This window comes from Polyodon spathula, chromosome 9 (genome assembly GCF_017654505.1).
Source record: "Polyodon spathula isolate WHYD16114869_AA chromosome 9, ASM1765450v1, whole genome shotgun sequence".
NCBI lineage: Eukaryota > Metazoa > Chordata > Actinopteri > Acipenseriformes > Polyodontidae > Polyodon > Polyodon spathula.
In genome coordinates this window covers 30,011,141-30,036,493 of record NC_054542.1, presented here as the reverse complement: position 1 = coordinate 30,036,493, position 25,353 = coordinate 30,011,141, and the positions used below count along the sequence as shown (strand labels likewise).

At 37.3% G+C, this 25,353-nt stretch overlaps 2 protein-coding genes across 3 annotated transcripts in view; one reads left to right on the top strand and one right to left on the bottom strand.

The window, feature by feature from the left end:
- The window catches only part of shroom2a (shroom family member 2a), an 84,370-nt gene extending 69,607 nt beyond the window's left edge, over positions 1–14,763 (bottom strand). The window contains exon 1 of one of the 2 annotated variants that reach the window (XM_041259154.1): positions 13,709–14,763. In XM_041259154.1, coding sequence (XP_041115088.1) covers positions 13,709–13,834 — 126 coding nt within the window. In that variant the 5' untranslated portion in view covers positions 13,835–14,763. The remainder of the gene's footprint in view (positions 1–13,708) is intronic. The other variant, XM_041259153.1, reaches the window with a different exon arrangement.
- A 1,223-nt stretch (positions 14,764–15,986) lies between these two features.
- LOC121320640 (synapse-associated protein 1-like) lies at positions 15,987–24,209 on the top strand. The gene is made up of 9 exons (XM_041259155.1): positions 15,987–16,432; positions 17,753–17,871; positions 18,618–18,684; positions 19,362–19,435; positions 21,091–21,230; positions 21,890–22,044; positions 22,307–22,365; positions 22,734–22,872; positions 23,541–24,209. The coding sequence occupies exons 1-9, from the start codon at positions 16,234–16,236 to the stop codon at positions 23,663–23,665; spliced, it is 1,077 nt and encodes a 358-aa protein (XP_041115089.1). The 5' UTR covers positions 15,987–16,233; the 3' UTR covers positions 23,666–24,209.
- The last annotated feature ends 1,144 nt before the right edge of the window (positions 24,210–25,353 follow it).

Here is a 25,353-nt window from a genome sequence, read left to right as displayed (position 1 = left end):
AAAAAAAAAAAAAAAACACACACACACACACAGACACCTACCTACCTACCTACCTGCCGGTCCCTACTGTAATATGGAGCACCCTATTAACTCAACTCTTTCTTTAAATTTTGATGAACTACTGTAGTTTCTTTGAAGATAATATTACCGAAATTTCATGTTTTTGGACTGTACCATTTCATAACTGGGAGAGAGGGGAATAAAAGTTATATTTTCAAAAATAAAAAATATATCTTTATGTTAAAGCAATTCCTGAGTACAATCTTCATTGGTGTGATTAATTCTACATTAATACATTGTGAGCAGGCACAATTTGAGCAGCCCTCTCCTCCAAACAGCATGAGATGGCATTTCTTATACAATATGAGGCACCCTGCATACAACGTATTCACTTACGTTATTAAAACAGCTTATGTTTAACCCTTTGCGGTCCTATGTCGGACCAGGTCCGACATTACAATTTTCCCTTTCCAGTGCAAGTGATCAGGAGAGGATTTATCAGCATGCATGTCTATAAAGAGGTATGTGAAAAATACAGCGAACAAGGGGTGGGGCTTGGCTGGAGATGCAGTACTGATGTACTTTTGCCATGCAGTGCCTTTTAAACCTGTTTTACTCTGAAAAAAAAAAAAATTTAAACAGTGCGTGTAAAATAAACAGCGTGTGTGAAAATAAATTGGACCCGACGCACCCGACAAGCGCTGAATAAATGGACTGCTAAGGGTTAAGGTTCTTTGGCCTGAGTTTCCAACCACAGATATACATTACAGAGCTAGTGGGCTCCCAGAAGAAGGAGTTAAACAATGTCTACATGCTCATGTCTGAGAGTTCCTGTTTATCCTTCCTCTTGCACTCTTAGCAGGCACTGTTTCTATGGCTTCCAAATCCAGTCAAGACTGAATTTCTGGCTTGATGACTTGCTTGTGCGCTTTCCTTATCTGCAGCGATCTGAATGTTAAGTTTCCAGCTCTGGTCAGCCTTTATCCTTCCCCGGTAATTTTATGAGCAGAGGTCCAACTGGCAAACCTCACATGGGGAGTGGAGGATCAGTTTGCAAAAACCTTTCCGCTCAGAATGACCATTTGGGATTCAAGGGCAGTACAAGGTTCTCAATACATTTTACTAAGAAAAGAAGGGTGCTGTTCACTTCCAAACTGGAATTTATTCACAAACCAAAAAAAAAGTCATCCAACCTTAACCACAACTTAAACCAGAAATACATAAGTTGCAGACAAAGAATAAGTTGCGGACAAACGAGCCCTGGACAGTATGTAGTAATTATCTTTGTCACTGGTTGGTTCTTCCTGGGGTAGTCATTTCCATGCCTCACTCAAGTCAGTGAGAATCAGTTAGGAAAACAGCCTTTTTATTGGTTTTCTTCAATTTTTCTATTTCAAATTTTATCAAAGAATGTAGAGTATAGCCAAACGATACCTGGTCCCCAGTTCATATTTCAGCGTGCAATTTGTACATTTGTTTGTGAAAATAAAATAAAACAAACCTAGTGAGAAGCATTTAAAAAACCTGTACTGTAGTTTATTTGTTTTCGTCATTTTCTGATTTCCAGCTATCAGCACCCATAGACAGGATTAGCAATATTGTCAAGCATTGCAATACATAGAATATAAATCCATTCCCACTAGATTTTAAAAGTTGCTAGCTCACACCCCTGTCTGTCTGGTCTTTGACCGAGGCCAGCTGAACCCCAACATTACCTCCCACCCCCCTAATTTGTTTTGGAGGGGACAAGGGCAACAGCCATGCTGCCCTCAGCCCAGGATTTACTTACAGGAATATAAAAATATGTGACACTAACAACAATGGTACAGTAAGTTACTGGTGGATATACAACAAATGTACAAATGGACAGGAACAAAAAGAAGAAAAACAAAACACTAAGAAAAATAATACTACAAACAAAAGTCTGTCGTTAAGGTGGTGAGGGCTACTCCCATTAACCAGATACCGCTGACACACCTGGCTATACTTTGGGAACAGTCCTGTCCTGGTTCATCCGCGACTTTCTACATGGTGTGACGCTCTGTTGGGACACACCCACTTGCTGGTCAAGGTCCCACAGCCTCCCAATCCTCAACTGCGATTCCCTGTAAACAAACTCAGCCGGCAGCACCTGTCAGGTTCTCTAAACTACTTACAGAAAACATGAACGAAAAATAAACAAAGCACACTTTTACCTTTATGTGTAGGGCCTCAGCCCTGCCACACTCACTATCGTTATAATCGAAAGAATGAAATCACATTTTGGGACTGCTGCACAACACATACAGCAAGAGGCAAGTGTTCCTAACAAAGAGGCCCAAATACCAACGTGCTGACATAAACACCTGGTCTTTGAACTAAATGCAATTTCTGATGTTGCCAAGCTGCAACCCAATGGGATATATTTTGAAACGCGTATCACAGCATCATTTCATCCTGCTTTCATCAAACTTCAATCCTATCTTTCTAACCTAAATGTGGACACACAGTAACTTTGTCCTTTCTAAAATCTCGTACAGAACAAACAATATTTTCCAACCTAGTATGCGCTATGCTGTACTGTGACCTAGAATCCACACTGTTTACAAAAGGAGTCAAGTGCCTTCAGATTATTACTGATTAAAAAATTTAAAACAAGTGTGTGTGAAAACCATACTATTCAAGGATTAAACAGCAGTGTTTAGAAACAGAACAGAAATTTTTGCTTTGCTGAAATGTAACAGCATAGACCCAGATACAAGCACAGTAACATTTCCCTGTGTTTAAGGGCTGGATTAAATGAAAAAACAGAACACTGCTTCATGACCTTTGTTTATCCCTGCTTTGTGACACAATGGTATCAAACCTTCAGACTGTGCTACATTGGCCCTCACACTCCCCAGGGGTTTGGGTGAAAAACTGCTTGCATGTCCGGCTGTAAACCTACATTTCCTCAGGAGTCATTTTCTTTCAACATGTATCAAAGCAATGCTGTCTGCAATCCAGATCTGCAAGGTGTGTCCCATTTGCTCGAGTCCCACTGTGCCTGCTTACAGGTCAGCTTCTGCTGTGATGGGAAACACACAACCTTGAGCTAAATACTGCATACCATGCCATGTTAGCCAGTGAAGCCAAGAATTAGGCTTCGACAGTGTGTTTGTAAACCTGGCAATTCTAACTTAAAGTCTTTCCTGCAATACTCAGCACAGCAGTGACTTATGGGAAAGAAGTTAGGGGAAGGGGAAGAACATTAATTTTACTAGCATACTGTAGGATTCATTACTGAATTTTATCTCAAATAAACATTGAACATTAATAGAATGACTAATATAAAAAAACACATATTTTCATAAAAACAAAATTGAATGTTTCAAGCGATACCTGAGCCCTTATTTATCACAAGTTTATATTCCATTTGCATTTTTTTTTGTTTGCAAAAGGGAAATAAAACCCTGGTGAGAACCGTTTAAGGTTAAAAAGCCTGCACTGTACTCTTCTGTCTCAGAAACCCCCCTGAGAAATGTCACACCTCCTCCTGATACAACGGCATGCCCTGTAGTGATTTCATCCCAATAGAGCAGGTCAGTGTCACAGAGGACGCTTGTTAAAAAATATTTCCGGGGCAGGACATCACCTGAAAAGATAGGCTTTCAATAATGTTGTAGAAAGAGCAGAAGGCTAGTTAGGAGGCAGGTAAGTGTTACTGTAGGCAGTTCAAACTGCCAACAGTAAAATGCACCCCCCACAACAGCTGTAAACTCAGTGTGAGACAATCAGTAATCAACAGCATACACAGAATAGAATAGAAGAAGAAATGGCAAGATGCAGTTCTTCAATAACTTATGCTAAACAATGTTAACAGACATTAATGTACAGACAGACAGATTCTTTATCCCCAGAATTTGATATTCTTCATAACTTAATAATGGTAACATCAAGTTTCATGACAATTGGATAAGCTGTTCTCCCGATATGTCGGAAAAACTAATTGTGAAATACGTACGGACATACAAACAACTCCCTGTCCTTTTCAGGGCACTGCTTCCCCAGCACATACAAGTTCATAGTTTTACAGTTTACACACTTTCTTGCCTTGTCAAAACACTATTTTGATTGGCACTTATTGCCCCATTTGTCTCACCTGAGTGCAGGTTTAGTAAAATAAGTTCATATATAAGGGAGGAACAGCTTATTTAACACGGGGCTGACTGCTCAAACTTCTGGCTCCTAATCATTTAAGTTATATTCAAGGTAGTTCTCATACCATGAACTGGGTGTATGACTAGTGTGAGTTTCTAATACTGGTCAATGGGAAGCCTTGAGAAGTCTAGCGTAGAAGCACAGTCCTCATTCCAAGAAGGCATTCTAAAGAAAGCAACATTCTAAAATCCATTCTAAATTTAACACAGGTGGTGCATCATCCCATTCCACCAAACTCCAGACTATCATACAAAACTTCAGCATTCCTCCATGGTTCCCGGCACTGTTGGTCACAAAAACTACCCCACCCCCTCCCCCAATCCTCTCTGACCTTCACCTAAAGACATTAAAAGAGGTAAAATGTATTCCAGTGCAGATGCAGGAACTTGGCTCAGCTTAAAGAATGCAGGGTGAACATTCCTGTAAGAGGTTTCAGAGGGGCGGCTGATTTCAGACAAAATAGGGGATGGATGGATTGAGAAACCGATACCTAATCCACTCTACAGAGCTCTGTAAGAGGGTCCAATGGAAAACATTTTTAAAAATTCAATATGAATAGCTTCCAAATGCATTTTCAAAGTGGTTGTTTATTTATTTATGTATTTATTTATTTATGTATTTATTTTTAAGCAGGGACTGCAATCTCTTTTGACCAGATTACAGCAACCACCCCCAGACAGGTTTACCATAGCTCCAGATATTGGAGAAAGTCCATTAGACATATTAAGTGAAGGCACAAAAGTGAATTTAACCCCCTTACCTATCACTTTAACACATTATGCCATCCTGTAGGCACTAACATGCTTTAATAAAAATAAAAAGTTTTTCATACTTGTGTCTAGTTTATAGAGATTAGATTCCAAAGTGCTGTAATCTGTTTGGAATATAGATTTTATTAACACCCTGTAGTATGTTAAACCTGTTCTAGGCTTGTTGCGAATGTTGTTGTGTGTGCGCGTTTTTTTTTTTTCTCCCGATGCTACCAAGGAGTAATTACACCTCGCAGTCAGCTGTTGTGCATAAGCTTTTACTGAACTGCACTGACATTAAAATAGTAACGTCGTGGGGAGAGGAATGGAGCAAAAATGTATGTGGGTGGTACAATCATCAATATTTATTCGAATGATAATATTTTGTGTGCCCAATTAATCGATTGCTATTCTGAGGCTTAACTGACAGCCCCATTCTAGAGGCACATTCTCCAGCCTCCAAAACAGGACTGTACAGTGTATATGTATATTCAGTGGCAGTTCAACCTTAATTCAACATTATTGCATAATGCATGTACCCAATTGGTGTACTGTTACATTACTTGGTAAAGACAGTGCCTGGATGGATGGATTCAATTGTTACATAAGTATGAAAGTGTGTACAGACAGACAAACAGACATAGACAGAGACTTCCTTTTATCCCTAGATTCTGACACTATCCAAGACTCTCCTACCAAAGCTGGACTTGCATATTTAAGGCTCAGCTGTTTGTTCGTGCAAACCATGCTTTGCATAATGAGTTATATCAGTTTTAACACAGTGTACAGTCTGCTCCCCTGTCCCTCAATCTTTTTCAGCTCCATTAACCTCAAAGCAAGCTGTCCTGCAAACAACAAAGTGTACTTTCACAGCTCCTCTCGTGACCTTGAGCAGGGTACTTTATCCAATCACAGCCAGCAGCCGCACTGTGAATTCCCAGCCCTGCCACGCCCTAGAACATGAACGGCATATCAAAATTAGGATAAAAGTCAAACCTTTGGCGGCTAAGATAAGAACAGGGGATTTTATAAAAAAGGATAAGAACACCACAAGATCCTAAAAAACAAGTGACACAAAGCTTTTTGGCTGTTTGTTATTGCTGATAAGTTGTATACTGTAGCCACTGCACTGTGAGTGTTGCTGATACAGAAGGAACTAATGTTTCCAAACAGAGTTTCTCTAGCCAAGCCTCAGCTATTTGCTTTGAAGTCCCTGTATGTGTAGGAGTTATATTTAAAGTAATCTCTTCTGCTTTGACACAGTCCAAGAATGTTCATTCACCACAAAGGTTAGCCTGTGAATAAGAGGAATGAGCAATGATTTGTTTTAACTTCCTTTAAGTAGCTTGGACCAATATTATAAAGCATGAAGCGAATCTCAGCCGATTAAAACGCCAGATTCCAGGACATTCCAGTACATCTTATTTTGTCATAAGTGTTGTCTCATTCACTGTATACTAGCAACTGACAAAAGTCCACCTGAAGTGCCCATGAGAAGAAACTTTTATACGACAAGAGACAGGGGTCAACTGTACATAATAACTTGTAGCATTTTACTGCTATTGCTATTTTCAACTACTGCACCCTCTCTTGTGGTGGATGCTCTGTGCTGGAATCAGCTTGTCCTGTCTTATCTATCCCCCACAGTTCAATGAGACAGCGCCTGCACTCTAAGCTATTCCAATCTGCTTGCACACATGGATGATATACTGTCTGGCTCAGCAGACTGATAAATCACCTCTTCAGGCACTAACTCTGGAACGCTCTATTTGACAGTATCCAAAACATTGATGTAGCTTAAGATCCTGTAACTAAACTAAGACACTCAGACAGCATGCACTGCCTTGGAATAGTCTTTCTGTTATACAGTAATAAATAATTCTGAGCAGATATTTAATATCAAAACTGAATTCATCACATTTAAGGGAATAGTATCTGGTATTACACTGAAGGAATAAATTTGTTGGTGTGCACAAATTAGAAACTCACATAAAACTCGCCTTTTCAGATGCAGGAGCCTTATGCAGATTGCAGATTACATTGTATTATTGCAGCTGGGTGGTTGGATGTTTAAGAAGGGATGCCTGGGGCTTTGAATTATATTCATATTCCATTTTCTCCACTGGCTTTATTCACACTGTGCTGTACAGTAACATTAAAAGCTTAAACTGCTGCTTCCCTCTACACAATCACTGTGCTCTGGTCACGTTGCATTCCCACAGTTCAATTGAATATTCTATTATACAGCATTATGGGTGTGATTCTGTACCAGTAACAACAGCTATCTGAATATATCACTTCAGTTTAAAGAAACTCTGCCTATAAACAGTGTGGGTGTTTTTGTGTGTTTTGGTGGTGGTTGGCAGGGATGGGGTTAATTCCTGCCTTCCAAAAACATGTGACAAATGTGGCTGCTTCCAAATAGTATAATTGGTGATAATTGAGAGCAGCCACATGCTATAAAAGGAGAGCCCAGAGCTCCACTAGGGAGATGACCCGGGAGCTGGGAACAGAGAGGTTTGCTGCTACAGGAATGACTTGTTTTTGGTTAACCTTTTTATTTTGGCTCGGTGAGCTGTATTTTTGTTCATAATTTGATTTAAAGAAAAATAAACTTGCAGTTCTTCAGTCCTGAGTCTCGTTTCTGCCTCCTGACCACCTGACCACCACAGACACAAGGCCACTCTACCACAGGGCATCAATCCTTTAAGGAGATCTCATGAGAGAAGTTAAAAATGTCTTCAAATTATTTAATTGGTGTTACCTTTTCAATGAATTCAGAGCTTACTGAAGCTGTGAGGAGGGCAGGTTATTTGGAAGAGCCCCCTGTGTGTGTGTGTGTGTGTGTGTGTGTAAGATTGTATCCCCAGCAGGAATTCCTCTGGCCTGGCTGTACATCAACAATGCCAGGCATCTACTGTACGTGGCAGCTCTTCAGAACCACAGCTCAGATTTATTCACTGGAATCTTCAAAACTGAGAAATGGCTCACTGAGGCGACAGAGTTGTTTTCAGTGTGGTCCCGGCACAGAGATACAGGAACACAACCCACTCGGGATTAAAGCATTCTGCATAAAGCATTAAAATAGTAATCAAACTGTGCAAGCAACTGTTGATGTATCAGAAGCACAACCAATCTCTAGGGTCACTTGACAAGCAGAAGTTCATATTATTACTATTATTATTATTGTTATTATTTTACTATATTATTATTATTATTATTATTATTATTATTATTATTATTATAGGTAGTAATAGTAGCAGTAAAATGTGAATATGACTGGTGGAATGGTGACTGTTAAATAAAGCTTTGTTTAATTGGCCGAAATAAGGTGCTGATCTAATGCAAGCTTACTGTATATCACAAGCAGCATCCTCTACATATACATAAACAATGTGTATTTTTATTTAATTATAAAACATGATTACTGTTCTATATAACATATTTTTAAACTACTTGTGAATATTTTATCACATTTATATGGATTACCAGAAAATAATAGGATTTTCAATCACATATAAACAAGTAGCTATGGTGACGTCACCAGAAATTATGCAAATGAGTACCATCGCAGGTTCAAACCTTGCTTTGGTAACGTACCCTTCGTTGCAGCCCTAATGTTTAGACATTTTAAATCCCTGATCTATTCTCACGAAGTTACTCCCCGCACCCACCCATAACCTTTAAACTTCAGGGGCTTTTCTCAATTTTAGGACAGGTTTATATGATTTTGTTAAAGACTGTCTTTTTAAAACCTTTTTTATTTACAAATTAAATTTGCACTCGCAAATCCCTATTTTCAACTGATTTAGAGAAAAGTGTATTTCCAGTTTTCAAATAACTTTAAAATGTGTGAATAAATTCTACTTCAGTAAAATAAAGGAAGGTGAAACATCTTTCTCAGGATCACAAACAAACACTTGTGAGAAACCAACTTTTAGTAACCACATCCCACCAAAATGTAAGACTGTCTGTTATTATGCTGCCTAAGTCTTCTTGGATCAGAACTGCACTGCATTCATATAGCAGCACACACATCACTATACCATCATGGCAACACAATTGTTTATTATTTTACAATTTAACTGAAGTGTGTTAAGTCATCCTAGATTCAGTGAATACTGTCTTTACTTAGAATATGGATATTCAATATGAACCCAGTACATTTGTACATATTTTCAAGTTCATAATTCCTTAAAAATAGTTAGGCTACATAAGAAATGTTGGCCCATCGATACAAACACTGTATATAAAACAGCCCCCTAATATTACACAGTAAGTATGCTACAGCAGGATATGTATTTTACTTTATAAAAACTGTAGCCTGGTTTGCATTGATACAGTAAGCTTACACAAACTATTGTGATATTTGTACTGCCATCAATATGAAGTGCAATGCATTATTTGCAGCAACCAAAAAAGTCATATGCTGCACTAGAATTGCTGATGCAATAATAAAATATCTGTATACAAATATGTAAATGACTGCATGTAACACATGTGCTATAAAGGAAGGCATTCTATGAAGTCAAATAAACTGCAAAGCTATTGATCACATCCAGATTTTGCTATGAACTTAATGAAGCACTAAGTATTGTATATTAACTTAATGAAGCACTAAGTATTGTATATGAACTTAATGAAGCACTATGCACCATGTAAGACGTTAAACTCTGGCTCAAACTGCCATGCAATGAGAATTAGGACAGTAGCATACCAGGCATTCTGTTCCAGAGTGAGTGACAACATGGACATCCTGGTGACGATAAACACAGAAGGATCCCTCCTTATTTAAACAAGCTTGGGCGAATAATATCCAAGCCTTGGAAAGTCACAGACAACAAATGTTAACCACGCTTATCCATGCCTTGCATTATAAATACTTTCAAACACAGGAAAGATACACTATGTGCTGTAGCCAATAAACAAATGGCACAGATTAAACGCAACACATAAAACCAGCCTTTAAGCAAACATGCCTAAACAAATGTTACACGTATGAGATTAAACCTCTGGTTTGTTATCATAGGCAGTGACTTTATTTAGATTGAACTACCTCGGTCCTGGACAAGCGTCTAATAAAAATTACACCGAAATCCGAACTGTTGTTTCGATGGCTGTATATTTATTTGCTTACATTAATTCCCTACATCGTAGCACAAGATCCTGGTTGGTGACAAATCAGTCATCAGTCAGAAAGTACTTTGGGTACACAGTTCTGTCAGTGATGTCACTTCCTGTTCTACACAATACAGCAGTATTATCACACTAGAAAGACTATGTTGTGTGTGTGTGTGTGTGTGTGTGTGTGCAGTTCTCCTTCTAACTATTTTTTTCTACTGTGTTCTACCTTGATTAACTGTTTGTACTCTTCCAATTGAGAAAGATGATGCAGGCTAATTCAAGCACTGGTAGAGGGCAGGTATGGGCAGAATGAGCTTCCCTGCACTGCTCTGTCAGTGTGTCCAATGAAGAAACATCTTTCTGGAAGACAATCATTTATCAGAAATGTCAACCCTAACTTAAAAAAACTCACTGGTGGTAAATATTTGTCAAAAACAGAAAAAAGACACTCAAGTTTCTTTAATATTACTCAAAATACAAAGAAACTTATAAAATTAGACAAATGTGTAATCACAGAAGACCATGGCAAAGATACCTTTTTCAGGATTACTTAAAATCTTGAATGAGTGAACAGCCTGCAACAGAGGTAAATAATTATTCAACTTGAACCCAACCATGCTCAAAGTCCTTCCAACTGACAACGTAGAACAGAGGTATGAACATTGCATGCCACTATTAGATTAAATCATTCCACAACACCCTGCCTGAGTCAATTTACATCCTTGTGCTTCAGTCCTCCCAGCTATAAAACTGGGTAGACAGGAACAGAGCCTGTGCCTCTCAGCGGTCCCATGATGGGTATGTAGTTCAAATTAAAAAAAACGGCAAATTCCTATCTTGCAAGCCAACCAGTACTTAGTGGTGCGGTTTACAAATGAAACAGTGTCTGGATTCACTCAGACTTTTGAACAGTCTGACACATTTATTACAGTAAATGAAAAAGCAATCTACCTCACACAATGTTAGAACTGGTTAGCAATTAACCGTCTTTGAGCATCAGTCCATGCAATAGCACTTGGTCCTTGCTTATAGTTAACTGCACACGCAGTGGGATGTCTGAAAAATATGTTAAATACACAGCTTTATTTTTCAGTGATGGAAGTACTGTTCCTACAGTGCCTATAGAAACTCTACACCCCCTTGAACTTCTTTCACATTTTGTTGTGTCAGTGCCTCTGAGTTTCATGCATTTAAATGAGAATTTTTTTCCACTTACCTACACAACATACTCCACACTGTTAAAGGGGATATATACATTAAAAAAATACAAAACTGAAAGATTATAATTGGATAAGTTTCCACCCCCCCGAGTTAATTCTTGGTAGAAGCACCTTTGGCAGCAATTACAGCTGCGAGTCTGTTGGGATAGGTCTCTGCTAACTTTGCACACCTAGATTTGGCAATATTTGACCATTCTTCTTTACAAAACTGTTCAAGCTCTGTCAGGTTCCTTGGGGAGTGTTGCTGAACAGCAATCTTCAAGTCGTGCCACAAATTTTTGATTGGATTTAGGTCGGGGCTCTGACTGGGCCACTCAAGGGCATTTACCTTCAGTGCTGAAAGGTGAATTTCTGTCCCAGTTTCAGCTTTCTTGCAGAGGGCAGCAGGTTTTCCTCAAGGACTTCTCTATACTTTCCTCCATTCATTTTCCCTTCTACCCTGACAAGTGCCCCAGTCCCTTCCGATGACAAACATCCCCATAAAATGATGCTGCCACCACCATGTTTCACAGTAGGGATGGTGTTTTTTTAGGTGATGCACTGTGTTGGGTTTGCGCCAAACATAACGCTTTGCAGGCCAAAAAGTTCAATTTTATTTTCGTCAGACCACAAAACTTTTTGCAACATGGCTACAGAATCTCCTGAGTGTTTTTTTGCATACTTCAAAAGGGATTCAAGGTGGGCTTTCTTGAATAATGGCTTCCTTCTTGCCACCCTACCATACAGGCCAGATTTGTGGAGTGCTTGGGATATTGTTGTCACATGCACACTTTGACCAGCCTTGGCCATAAGCATGTAGCTCTTGCAAAGTTGCCATCGGCCTCTTGGTAGCCTCTCTGATCAGTCTCCTTCTTGCTCGGTCATCCAGTTTGGAGGGACGGTCTGATCTACGCAGGGTCTTGGTGGTGCCATACACCTTCCACTTCTTAATAATTGTCTTGACCATGCTCCAAGGGATATTCATGGCCTTTGAGATTATATATATATATATATTTTTTTTTTTTATACCCATCCTAATCTATGCCTTTCAACAACTTTGTCCTAGAGTTCTTTTGAAAGTGCCTTTGTGCTCATGGTTGAATCTCTGCTTTGAAATGCACTACCCAGCAGAGGGAACCTAGAGGAAGTGCTGAATTTATCCTGAAATCATGTGAATCAATTCAATTTAACACAGGTGGAGGCCACTTAACTTGGTGTGTTATTTTGAAAGCGACTGGTTATTTTGAAGGGGGTGGACAGTTATCCAACCAAGCTATTTCAGTTTTTATTTTAATTAATTTTCTACAAATTTCTAGATTTTTTTTTTTTCATTTGGAAGTTGTGGGGTAGGTGTGTAGATGTGTAGATAAATGAAAAAAAAAAAAAACGATTTTATTGCATTTCAATTCCAGGCTATAAGGCAACAAAAGGTGCAAATTTTGAAAGGGAATGTAGACTTTCTATAGGCACTGTACATTATAGAATACTAATTTTGCTGTTTTTAATTTTGAGTTTCATCAGAAATGAGCCAGTGATTTCCAACATGACGATCACAGCCCACCAAAGTTTGGACATTTTACACACAGATTATTAACTGAAGCACACCTGGGATTAAAGTGCTTAAAATATTTTATTACATTTTTAGAATATTTAGTTTAGAACCATTTCAAATAAGTTACTGGTGTTTATTTAACAGCAGGATATAGTTGGAAACACATTTTGCAACAAAACAGAGACAACAACACATTCTGCTTTCAATATATGCCAATCAGCCTTGAGGAGGGGGGAGAACACTGCCAAGTAAAATCAAATTATGTGTTAGTGGAAATTGTTGGGGGCCCAAGAGAATGGTTGCCTGTCAGCCTATAATAGTGTTTCAACAAGAAAAGAACAAAAGAAAAAAGTATATAGGACCATGTCAATCTCAGAATCATTAGCATTCCATTGCTAAGATGCTTGGTTTTGTTTTCTTGTATCGCAAATCTAGGTCTTGGGTTATAAAAATATAAATTTTAAGGAAATTATCTGAAAAATACAATGTGAAAATGTGGAAACTTCTGGAGATATCAACTTTGAATAACAACAGCTTTCAAATGACAGATTTGTTTAATTGTCATGCAATCTTTCATTCTGCAGATTCTTACCTGTTGATTTATTCTTGCCAAATATGATATAAAAAAGAGTAACTGGGAAATGAAAAATACAGTAACGTTAACTAGAAGTGATAAAACTATAGTCTATTAATATAACAGGAGAAAAAGTAATTATTCGGGGAGGGAGTTGCAAATCCCAAAGCGCTGTAGTAAGTCAGCAACAATGGTGATGTCATTCTGCAAGAGGAAATATATCTGGAAAGTTTCATTTTTACCTGAAGTTGTATTACCTTCAAACTGACAAGCAAATTTTTGTTTCTCTATTCAGTGTTTTGTGGTAAGGTGCTGCTATAAGTCGACTTACCTTAGTTATGAGGAGCGGCTCTCTGTGCTCCAGACCCCCTTTGAGAGTGAATCCCCAGGGCGCCCCGCCTGTCAGCACTACCTCCACCAGGCTGGTTCCTTCGTTATCAGCAGCTCTTTGCTCCATAACGCTGAATATTTCTACTCACTGCTGGTCTACAATTCCCCGCACCAGTCTATGATTCTTGTCAGTAAACCTATGGTCAGTCCTCCCGTCATCAACAATGTTCAAGGTGCTCCAGTCTGTGTATCACTACAGATCAGTTAACAAACTAGAGACCATTTGATAACAAGCCACGACTCTGAACAGGTTTCCAAATCCAGACTGCGTTCCTTGCTACTTTTTAGGTACTGCACATTCAATGAACGATGTGCAAAGCGCTGTATAAATTATTATAAGTAGCAACACATGTAGCATTGACCAGAAGCGTGACACCTACGAGTAAATAAGATCAAAACACAATATACTACTACTATACTAAAAATAATTGTGCAGTGGCTTCCACAAAATGAATAAAAACTACAGGACAGGCCCTATTTTAAAATTAAAATCCGGCTATGAATCCCGAAATAAAAACAAGGACAATGTATCCACACGTTGTTACTACATCGACAGTGTCCTTGGTTCCCCTTTCTCTTATTAGTTACTTACTTTATCTTCCATTGGCTCTTAAAATCGATGTATAAATACATTACTTCCAGTTTGTCTTCCGTACGTGGCAAATGGTGAAATACTTCCAAAAGGAGATCTATGTTTCCCAAACCTGCTTTCTATCAACCGACGGAATAGACTCCCTTCGTTTTTATTTATTTTTTTTTTTTTTTTGGTTTTTTTTTTTTTTAAACGACTTTAATGTCTCGTCCCGTCAACGTATCTCAAATAATTTTGAACAAAGACAGGCTTGTTTCTCCACGTTGCGTCTAATGTTGTTTTCCAAAATATCGACGTTTTTCTTGAATAAAAAGTAGATACGCGCGACAGGAAACGAAACTGTATTCCATAAAGTCTTCCACTGATTAAACGTTGAGCTACCGCTGTTCTGGCCAGCAGAGGCGCGGCGTACCTGCACAACATGCAAAACAATGAAGCATCCTAGATTCATCTGGGATTGCAATTTATGCCCTCTAATGTCAGGTTACAAGAACAGCGGCGTTTTGTGTCCAATAATATCTACAGTAGTAAGATTCCTGAAAGCGAAGTTATGTTATGTTCTTTGTTTTCTTTTTATCCATAAAACCGTCACAGTAAACACATACCAATCTAAGCAATCTTGTCGCCGCCGGGTTAAAAAAAAACATTGGCATAATGTTTGTATATTGTTTGCCATATACATTATAAAGGAACGACCAGCAACAGGTCCAGTGGTTGAAAATGGTATTCCCTAAACGACGATTTTGTGAGTAATTTACTCACTCATTGTTTTTTTTTTTTTTTTAATAATTAGTAAGCATGTCAAATAATTATCTAAGCAGAAACACACAATGTATATTTAAAGGGTAAGAAACAGCCAAATGCTACGAAAAATAGCTTTCCTTTCACCTACATAAACATAAACAAAACATTAAACATGTGTTCTGGAATGTGGATTAAAACTCTAGACTCACCAAAAAAAAAAAAACTAGTGTGTACATTTCCATTAAGTATAATCCATTGTTTACATACATTTATAAGTAGAGCATTTTAGTTACTGAAAAACACGTTCTGCCAATGACAAAGCGGACAAATGCGACTTTGGCACCACCTTGTGGTAAGTGTCGCTTTGCAAACATGTGTCCCGAGTATGGTTACGAAAGAAACACTCAGCACTATGTTGGTTTTATAAACTAGGCCAACTAAGGGTTTTGTTAAATGGGGTTATGTAAATAATACGACTGCCTGTGCAAATCGTTGTCGAGCCATTTCCGTAGAATGTACAGTAGCTCAAGAAAACCCACCCTCCTGGAAACATTTCCGCAACGGCCAGAACTGGTCAGAGCCGGTATACGTGCTAGTTTCAACTGATTGTGGTTGTTCAAGCCTAATAAATATCTGGATAGTCTGATTCTAGAGGGGGAGAGTAATACAAATTTAAACAATAACACTAACGTAAACTATTTTTTAAAAGAAAAATGGAACCCTCTAAACGTTTCCATAGTAATCAAACGTTCAAGTGGCAGCATAAGGAATATCCTTAAAGTGTCCTGTCCATGATTCTAGGGCATTTGCCAAGCACTCCCTTTCACTTCCTGAGCTCGGCACCTCTCTGACATCATGCCACCCTGATCCGATCCAATTCTATTCTAACCCAACCCAACCCAACCACTAAAAATCATCTCATGCCCTGAGGACACTAGTGGTGGATATTCCTTTGTGTTTTAATACGGACAGACAGAAGGGACAAACCGTCTCGAAACTCCCTTTTAACAAACGCGGAAGTGAATGTGAGAGGTCTTAAATCTGGTGACGTTTCATGGTTGGAGCTGGCTGAAATAAACAGAAACCCTTCTGTTCTTTAACAAATAAATCCCAGATTTTAAAAGACGAAAATGTTTCGGGGTTGGGGAAACTGGCTTAGCTTGGATCCAGAAAGCCCAAGCACCAAGCAAGCGGTTACAGCGCAGAAAGAGGCAGGCGAAGGGAAAGGCCTTGTGGATGAAACCGAAGTAAACAAACAACCAGAGTGTGGAAAAGAAGAGATGTCCGACTCGGCTCACGAACTTCTTGAGCAGGCCAAGGGACTGAGCGGTAAGTGTGACGTAACGTTGGCCGCCTATATAACATACCCAGCTGCTTGGTGAAAGGACAGGAGGGTTACATTGCCGTCGTTTTAAAATGCAGCCATGCTGTGTCAAGAACGAAGAACGACAGTATGTGTGTTCTCGAGACTCGGTCCCAACGTGACCTCTGCACAAATGATATCCGTAACAACGACCAGGCTGAAGCTGTTTTGATGTTGGACATTCGCAGTGATTCTTAACTGCTAGGCACTAGGGAATAAAAAAAAAAATATTGCGCCATCTTCAACCCTTCCTACAAAAAAAAAAAAAAAAAAAAACTAAACGTTGGAACTGTTTGTAATGTATAGGTGTACTCTTTCTACCTTGCTTAACAAAACAAAAAATTGCCAGGGTACAATTAACCCTTTAGACTCTGGGTGACATGTAATGTATTTATTTGTTTGTTTGTTTAGAACACGTTATACAGATACTTTTATGCAACTGTGAAGTGCCTCGAGACTACTTGTTAAATAAAGTACAGTACAACTCCAATGCTGTCTATAGCGTTACAGCATGTACGAATAATAGATTATGATTTTCGCAGCAATTAAGAGTGCTACCCAATGATTTCAAATCTATTGCTCACCTCCTCTTGGCACTAGCAACACCAGGAAGCAGTGAAGGATATATCATTGTCTCTGTAATGTCTGTGTTTCAAATTGAAGTATAATTTAGACCAGTCATAATATTACAAGCGCACATAAGAGGTCAGAAAATGCTTTTAAAACATTGGTTAACTCTCCTTTAACTATGCACCAAAATATAGGCTTTGCCTTTTTATTTTTCAAACTGATTATTTTCTTTGCAAACCATGTAAATTACCAGAAGAGTGAAGTGATAACTTAAATCTGTACCTTCATTGGAAACTATGCATAGGAATTGGTTATGATGTAATGATTCCATATGCTATGTCAGGTGACCTTCCTTTTCGTGATACTGAAACTTGTAATGTATCCTCGCAGGGTTTATATATCAGTGTCCGACATATCCACATCTTTTTAAAACTGAGAACAAACAGAGAATACTTAGCTTGATCAACACACTCAGGATAAGTGTAACAAATTACTTCATAGAGGTGGGGCAAAGTTTTGTGCATATTTGTCTAAGCTTTTTAAAAAGCTGACTGCAGAATAGGGAAATGAGAAGGTTTTTATTTATTTTTTTGCCAGGGAGTGTATGTTGTTTTTTTTGTTTTTTGTTTTTTACTATTGTTGTTTTTCAGGAAGTATGATTCAAATGGTGTATCATGTATTAAAGACGCTGACAATAATAATTCTTGTCAACACAGGTTATCTCTTCAGTTTTGCCAGTAGTGCTACAAAGATGATATCCGAGTCTGTTGTTGAGACAGCACAGACCTTAAAGAAATCCGTAGAAGATGGAAAGATTGATGGCCTTATTGATAAGGTACACAAAACATTTTCCTCCATCTAAAAAATATGATAATGATATAAGGCTGCTGCATCATGGTATATTCCTATTCAAACTAACACAAGAAGACCATTAGTTCAGATTCCTCTGACATATCCCAGCCATGCCTTTCATGGCTCATCTCTTATAAACAATTTTAGTACTGACTTCCTATTTTCAGGGCTATATAAGCACTGCATGCTGAATTGGTCAGTCACTTATTAGTGGGTGTGTCTTTTATTTGGTACACAGCTGTATTTTATGATTCTATCAGTCACACTCCATTACAGATATAGTCCAATACAAAATAAATTAAACAGAACAAGCTTTGAAATGTCTCAATTGATAGACCGTTATATGTTATGATTCTCTTGCACAACAATATCATCATTGTCAAATTAAAATGAACTGTTTTTACATAGTCACTATGTTTTTTGGGGGGTTTTTTTTTTCCCCGCATACAGTATCAATTCAGTGAACCTCTTTATTTGTTTATAATTTGTTACGGTGTTGTTAATTTTTTTGCTCTGTATGTTTTGGGACGTTTCAGGACTTGAAAGGCAAGTTGTAAGTTGGTTTTGGTGTTCCTCTTTGAATTCCGATGCATAAATACATGTGTATCATAAAGGTGTAGAAAGTATTGTGATCACATTTTAAAGTAATTTAATTTGGTAATTTAAGTTTTAACTCTTAAATATTTGTTTTCCTAAAAAAGTTTTAACTGTTTATTATTTCTTTTACAGACAATATTGGGGGATTTTCAAAAGGAACAAGAAAAATTTGTGTTTGAAAAGAATGCAAAAAAGACAGGTAGGCGAGGCTGCTGTCCAGAGCAAGTACACAAGTGAATGCAATCATTTTGTGCTGATGTCATCTTAATAACCAACAATGTCAGATTGTGTCATTGTTTCACCTGTGTGTGTGTGTGTGTGTGTGTGTGTGTGTATATATATATATATTAATATATATATTATAATATATATATATATATTGAAGTGTATATATTAACACTTTTTGTTGCAAACTCAATTGTGTTCCACGAAAAGGTTTTCTTTTTCCATTAAATGTGAATAATTTTAACACTTATTAAGGACGTTTTGGATAATAGTCCTTCAAAACCTGATGTTCAGCAAGAAGTTGACCTACCTTTTACGTCAAACATTTGTTCAAATAACAAGTTTTAAAAACATGGATGATGTACAGATTACATTTCTTTTTGAAAAAAAAAAAAAAAAAAAAAATATATATATATATATATATATATATATATATATATATATATATATATATATATATATATAATGTGTGTGTGTGTGTGTGTGTTTATGTATGTAAGTAAGTAAATTATTGATAGCTTATTTGTGAGGTTAACTCAGTTTCCCAGACCTACATACATTATGCACCTGTCCATGCTTTGTTTTCTTCACAAAAAATAAAAACAGCATTTCTAGATTGTGGTCTTTAGTCCACTTTAATAATCTCCACAGATGCTGCAGTGCCTCCCTGGGTTGGCTACAGTGAGGAAGAAACAATTCAACAGCAAATCTTGGCTTTATCGGCTGTGAGTAATTAAAACTGTTGTTCCTGGATTATGCACTTGACACATGCTCACATTTTCTTGTAATTAATTTACTAGCAGATTTTTAGTCGTCTTTTATGGAATACAAGGCAACAGCAATGCCTCATGCCTACCAGAGACCTCAAAATCCATGGACATCTCTAGCTGGGTTATAGATGTTTTATTATCTAAACCAATCTGTGTTGTAGGTTATGGAGCTTGTCCCTTCCCTGTTATTTTGTACTGTGTTTACCAAATTTTGCTCCTAATTTTTTATAAATGGAATTAAAAACAGCCAACATTTCAATACAAGATGTAATCACTGTTAAGCTTGGAATTCGTAGGGAAAAGTGTTTCATAAAACATGGTTTCTATTTTGAGATCAGAAGAGATTCTTTGAGCACCTGAGCAAGAGTAGTGGAAAAAGGTTGTGAATTGGCAAAGCCTTTACGCTTTTTGAAATTGTACCCTGTGCATAACTCTAAAAGAACTGTAATTTGTTTTCCTGTTGAAAAATATGCCCTTGTATACACTGGACTTTTTATAGCTGCTTCTGAAATCTTAATTCAATTTACAAAGGAGTAAAGTTGCAGCTGTTGCAAACACTAAGTCTGGCCCAAAACTTTTCATATCTCTTTCAGACTGAAACCACTAGGACAACGGGCACCCTAAACAAATCCCATGTATATGGGGAAACATTTTTACAGATGTTTCAATATATTCAAGCAGAATCATTATACTGCATGTTTTGCACCAAAGCATAATTATTTTTCATAAATCAGTGATCAGTGAGAATCAAATCTGAAACCCAACATTATCAGTACATTAGCTAGCTTTGGTAGTGGCCTTAATATCCAATGTCCAACTTCTCTTGCTGTAAATTTAACTGGCGATATTAAACTGAAGATCATCATGTTAAAACTCCAATCCATTAAAATATGGAAGAGATCATCAAACCTCAAATCAAATTATTAGATTGTCTTGTTTCTATGTAGGGATTTTTTACCAATTTAATATTTGATTCAAAACTGGTTTATGTTACTGCTTGGTTTTACAGCAATGTTAAAGTAATTGTAGCTAAGAAAATAGTTACATGGATTTTCTCCACCATGCACATCCATTCATTATAGGTTTCAAATGTGCAGTTTTGAAAGAAACATGTTTTTAGCACACATGTATTCATTATAAAAATGGTATCTGATACTACACTAGGTTAAAGAAATCTCTGCTTGCAAGCCATGCTTTTAGACTGTCCTGCACTTCCTAGGTCATTTCACCTGGAGGATGAAATTGTCCCCACTCCTTAATTGGCTTCTTTCCTGTGAATACCCAATCAGCTGTTTCCCCTATTGATTGACATGCTTTCAGCCAGTAGCATTCTTTGACCCAGAAGTCACTGCCAGGATGAAATAACCAAGGAAGTAAATTAGTAACAGATTTCCTGAAAGACAAGGAAAAGAAACATCCTTTAACCTAAATGAAAATACAGACTTGCAATAACGTGTTTTGTTTTTTTTAAACTGCATAATTGACACCTGTGTAGTTAATGGAAGTATAAAATGGGAATGCTTGCAATTATTTTGTTAGCTAGAATTATTGTATTACAGTATATACTGTATGCATTTTGTTCTATAGTGACTAAATCTCATGTGTTTTAGGACAGGAGAAATTTCCTTCGAGACCCCCCTGCTGGAGTGCAGTTTCACTTTGACTCAGAACAGATGTATCCCATCGCCATGGTGATGTTGCAGGAGGACGAGCTGCTCAACAGAATGAGATTTGACCTGGTCCCAAAGCTGTGAGCTCATCCTTTTATATTCCTTTAAAGCCTGTAGAGCTATTCAAATATGTGTAAGGTATGTCCTTTGCTATGTAGGCACCTGTTAATGACAACCGGTGAAGAGACACAAGGTGTTATTTATCTGTAGGTGGCCAGCTGGAATACAGTCCCTGTTTTGCAGAAAGCGCCTAATTGTTTTAGGAAATTAGAGGTATTTTATATGCTCTACAATTTCTAATATTTAATTACTATTGTTTCACGTTAAATCGTTATTTGCCATGCTTACTTATTATTCAAGTAAAAGATTCTAATAGGGTAGTGATGTGGGTAAACGTATTAGTGTTGCAGAGGACTCAGGTCACAATGCTTCGCCTGTGAGCTTCAGAACATACTCAGCCATGAGGAGGCTTTTTGAAGCATATTTCGTTACAATCATCCCCACAGGAAGAAATAATCTAAGCAGGAGTAATAGATCATTCGTACAGACACACATTGTAAAGAAAAAAAAAAAAAAATAATTATTAAAAACGTAAGAAATTAACATTTAGGAAAATGTATATAGAAGTATCCTTCCAAGATAATGTGGTGTGCAAATAATACTTTTGTAAGGAAAAGAGAACAGTGTTTCTAATCCTGTTTTTATAGTTGTTAAAATACAAATGTAATACATTTTTAAGGGTGAAGGAGGAGGTGTTCTGGAGGAATTACTTCTACCGTGTGTCTCTGATTAAGCAGTCTGCACAACTCACTGCATTAGCAGCTCAGCAGCAGGCAGCTGAGAAGAAAGAGGAGGAAAAAAACAGTTCCCATACAGATGACAATCACTTCACAGGTACCTGCAAAGGCTGTATCCCACTCTATCACTAACTCCTGCCTGATGTCTTCCTACCAATTCTTTGTCCCATTTCAACTGACGCATTTTAGTGATGTTCACTACTTTAATTTGCTCCAAATCCAGTAGGCTTTCCCTCTTTACTCAATTTCTACTATTTGTTAACATCACAACAGTGTTCACAATGAAGTGTACTGACGATAAAGGTATGAAATTGTCAACTGAAGGTTTTATTAATCCACATGTTTTTGTTGTATTTTAGAAAACATAAGACCCAAAACTCCACCTACTGCAATCAACGCCAAGCTAAAACCTAATGAGGTAATGGCTTCTCATTTATATTTTTATTATGTTTTTGTCATGTAATATGATTTTATAAAAGTTATGATAGTCTCTGTTTAGCATGACTTGCTATTATTCTTAAAGTATTTCAAGGATTTTGTGTGTCCACCGTGAACACACAAAGCTGTGCACTATGAGTGTGCATGAAATGGTTTATTCACAAGGCACAATGTATTGATATTACAGTGATCTTGTTAGTTTTTCATTATATGCTGTTTTTCCATTTAATGCATTTTCCTTCTTTGATTGTTCTGAGTGAAACTAAATATCTGCTTGCAAATTAAGTTGATGGTGCTTGATCAAACCATTAAGGGCTGATGGTTTGCTTGTGTACGTTTCCCTGGCAGGATGAAGAGGAGATTTCAGCCAGTCCAGGTGTCTCTGAGTTTGTAAGTGATGCTTTTGACTCCTGCAATATCAACCAGGAGGACCTGAGGAAGGAAATGGAGCAGTTGGTGTTGGATAAGAAGGAAGAGGCCATTGAAGGTATGCACAGAACTGAAGTCACTAGCTACTGACTTTACAAATGTGAGGCGTGATTTCTTAGGGGAAGAATGACATAAATATGCAGTCATAAACAAACGTATTGACACCCTATGCTTATTATACCATAATTCAAGATAACAGATTAAGAACAAGCATTTAACCACTTTTGAATTAAACAAAAAGCAAAATACACAATTTCTTGGGTTTTTTTTATTTTTATTTTGCAAATAATCTTTATCAAAAAACAAACTTAATTAATTACAGAAGTATTGGCACCCTGGTTTAGTATTTTGTGTGTCCTTCTTTTGCTTTTATTACGTCTCTCAGATTTTTGTGGCAGTTCTTAACTAGCATGTTGCGTCTTGTTGATGAAACGCTGGGCTTTGCCAGATTAAAAAGACAGTGGCACTTATTTCCTTGTTTAATGATTCAATTCAGTCAAATTTCCAGATATAGATGGACACCCCTGAAGCTCACCACTACATCATGAAAAGTGTCAAACTGTTTTGTCATTGAATATACTGCTAGGTGGCAATCCCAGCATAACTCAGGATATGTGTTGGTGCAGTCCAGGGGAATTATCTATCTAGTGCATATCCCTGTGTGGTAAAGATTGAGCCAATCAACCTATAAGTTCAGCTACTGATATTGTTTTATGTTTCCTTAAGAGTCTGCAGACTGGGAGAAGGAGCTACAGCAGGAACTTCAGGACTATGAAGTTGTTGCAGAATCAGAAAACAGAGAGGGCAATTGGGATAAAGAGATAGAGGAGATGTTGCAGGCTGATGGTTAGTTCTGCTGAACTGAATGTGCTTTCCAAACTGACTTCTATGAATGTTATCACTTTCAGTGCACAATGTAAAACGTGAAGGACCAGCTAACATCAAATCATTATCATTGCCATCAAATTCAGCTTTCATCACATCGTGGAAAATTACTCTCCCACCACAGTGCTGAACACTCAGTAGATTAAATCCTTGTGCTTCTCATTTGGAAATATCTTGAGGATAAATTGTACAATTTGTTTAAACAACACCAACATTAAAAAAAACAAACAAACACTTGAGTATCTTCTATAGTGTCATCTGGGTCCATACATCTTGTAAGTAGTACTTCATTACAGTTGCCACTACATCAAAAACAATGTAATTGTAGTCCACTACAGTATAGCTTTTAATTAAATTAGTTTAATATAAAGCTATTCTTGATAATTCTTGTATTTCATTATCATGGAATGTAAAGTTTGTACTGTACAAATACTTCAATTTAAAATGATATATATATAAAGAAAATGCTGTGTAACACAAGGTGAGCATCAAAATAAACTTATCACTATTAACACATTTATTTTTGAAAAAAAATAAGGTATATATGATGGACATTGACTAAATGTTTTTGGTTTCTTTTTAATCACTCGATCATTAACCCTTAACCATGACATGCTGACCGTGACAAGACATTGATTGGACATTGGATTTCAAGCTGTTGAATTGCAAGCTTGAATAAAAGCAATAAAGAAAATCACAAAAAAAAAAAACAATATGGCACGTCTGTCAGAGAGCAGCGCCTTCGTCCAATCAGCATGTTGGAAGCTGGACTAGGGCAGCGTACTGTGGCTCGCCATCTTGGTTGCTCACAGCCAGCAATTTAAAACCTGGAGACAGTATAACCAGACACACTCTATCAGTGACAGGCCACAAACTGGGAGACCAAGAGTCGCAACACCTGCCCAAGATCGACAGATCATTTTGCATCATCTTTGTTATGTCAATTGTTAATCAGCATAATAAAAAAGTCACTGCATCTTGTGATGCTCAAATATAAGTGATATGTTTCTTTTGATGCTCAAATATAAGTGATATGTTTCTTTTGATGTTCAAATATAAGTGATACGTTTCTTTTGATGCTCAAATATAAGTGATACGTTTCTTTTGATGCTTATTATAAAGAATTGTACAGGGTATTTATAATGTAGGATAATCTAATGGAAAATATAGGTTCTATGCCAAATGGTCACAAACTGACAGACTTCACTACATTTGACTAATAAACCTTTTTTTTATTGCATTTGGAATGTTGTTTTTTTTTTTCTTAATGGCAGTCATAATTTATAGTTTGGCAATAGTGATTGTATCTTTTGAGTTTTTTGTTCTAGTTGTTTTCTGTTTAGAACCTTTGGCTAAATTTGAAGTCAAGCTGTAAATACATCATATTTCGATTTAAATAGATATGCCTTAACATACGGTTTTGTTTCTTTTGTTGTACCTGAATTGTCTGTGTAATGATTTGTTAATGGATGGTTTTATCCCCAAATGTTGCGGTGCTTCACGCTTTCTCTTGCAACAACATTTATTTTACTTCTGTTTGTAGTGGTCAAGGAGCTAGCATTCATTACCTGTTTTGATAACATGGAGCGCTTAAACTGTAAATATTGTATTACTTTTTATTTGTTGAAATTTGTAGCTGAGTCGTTTCTGTAGA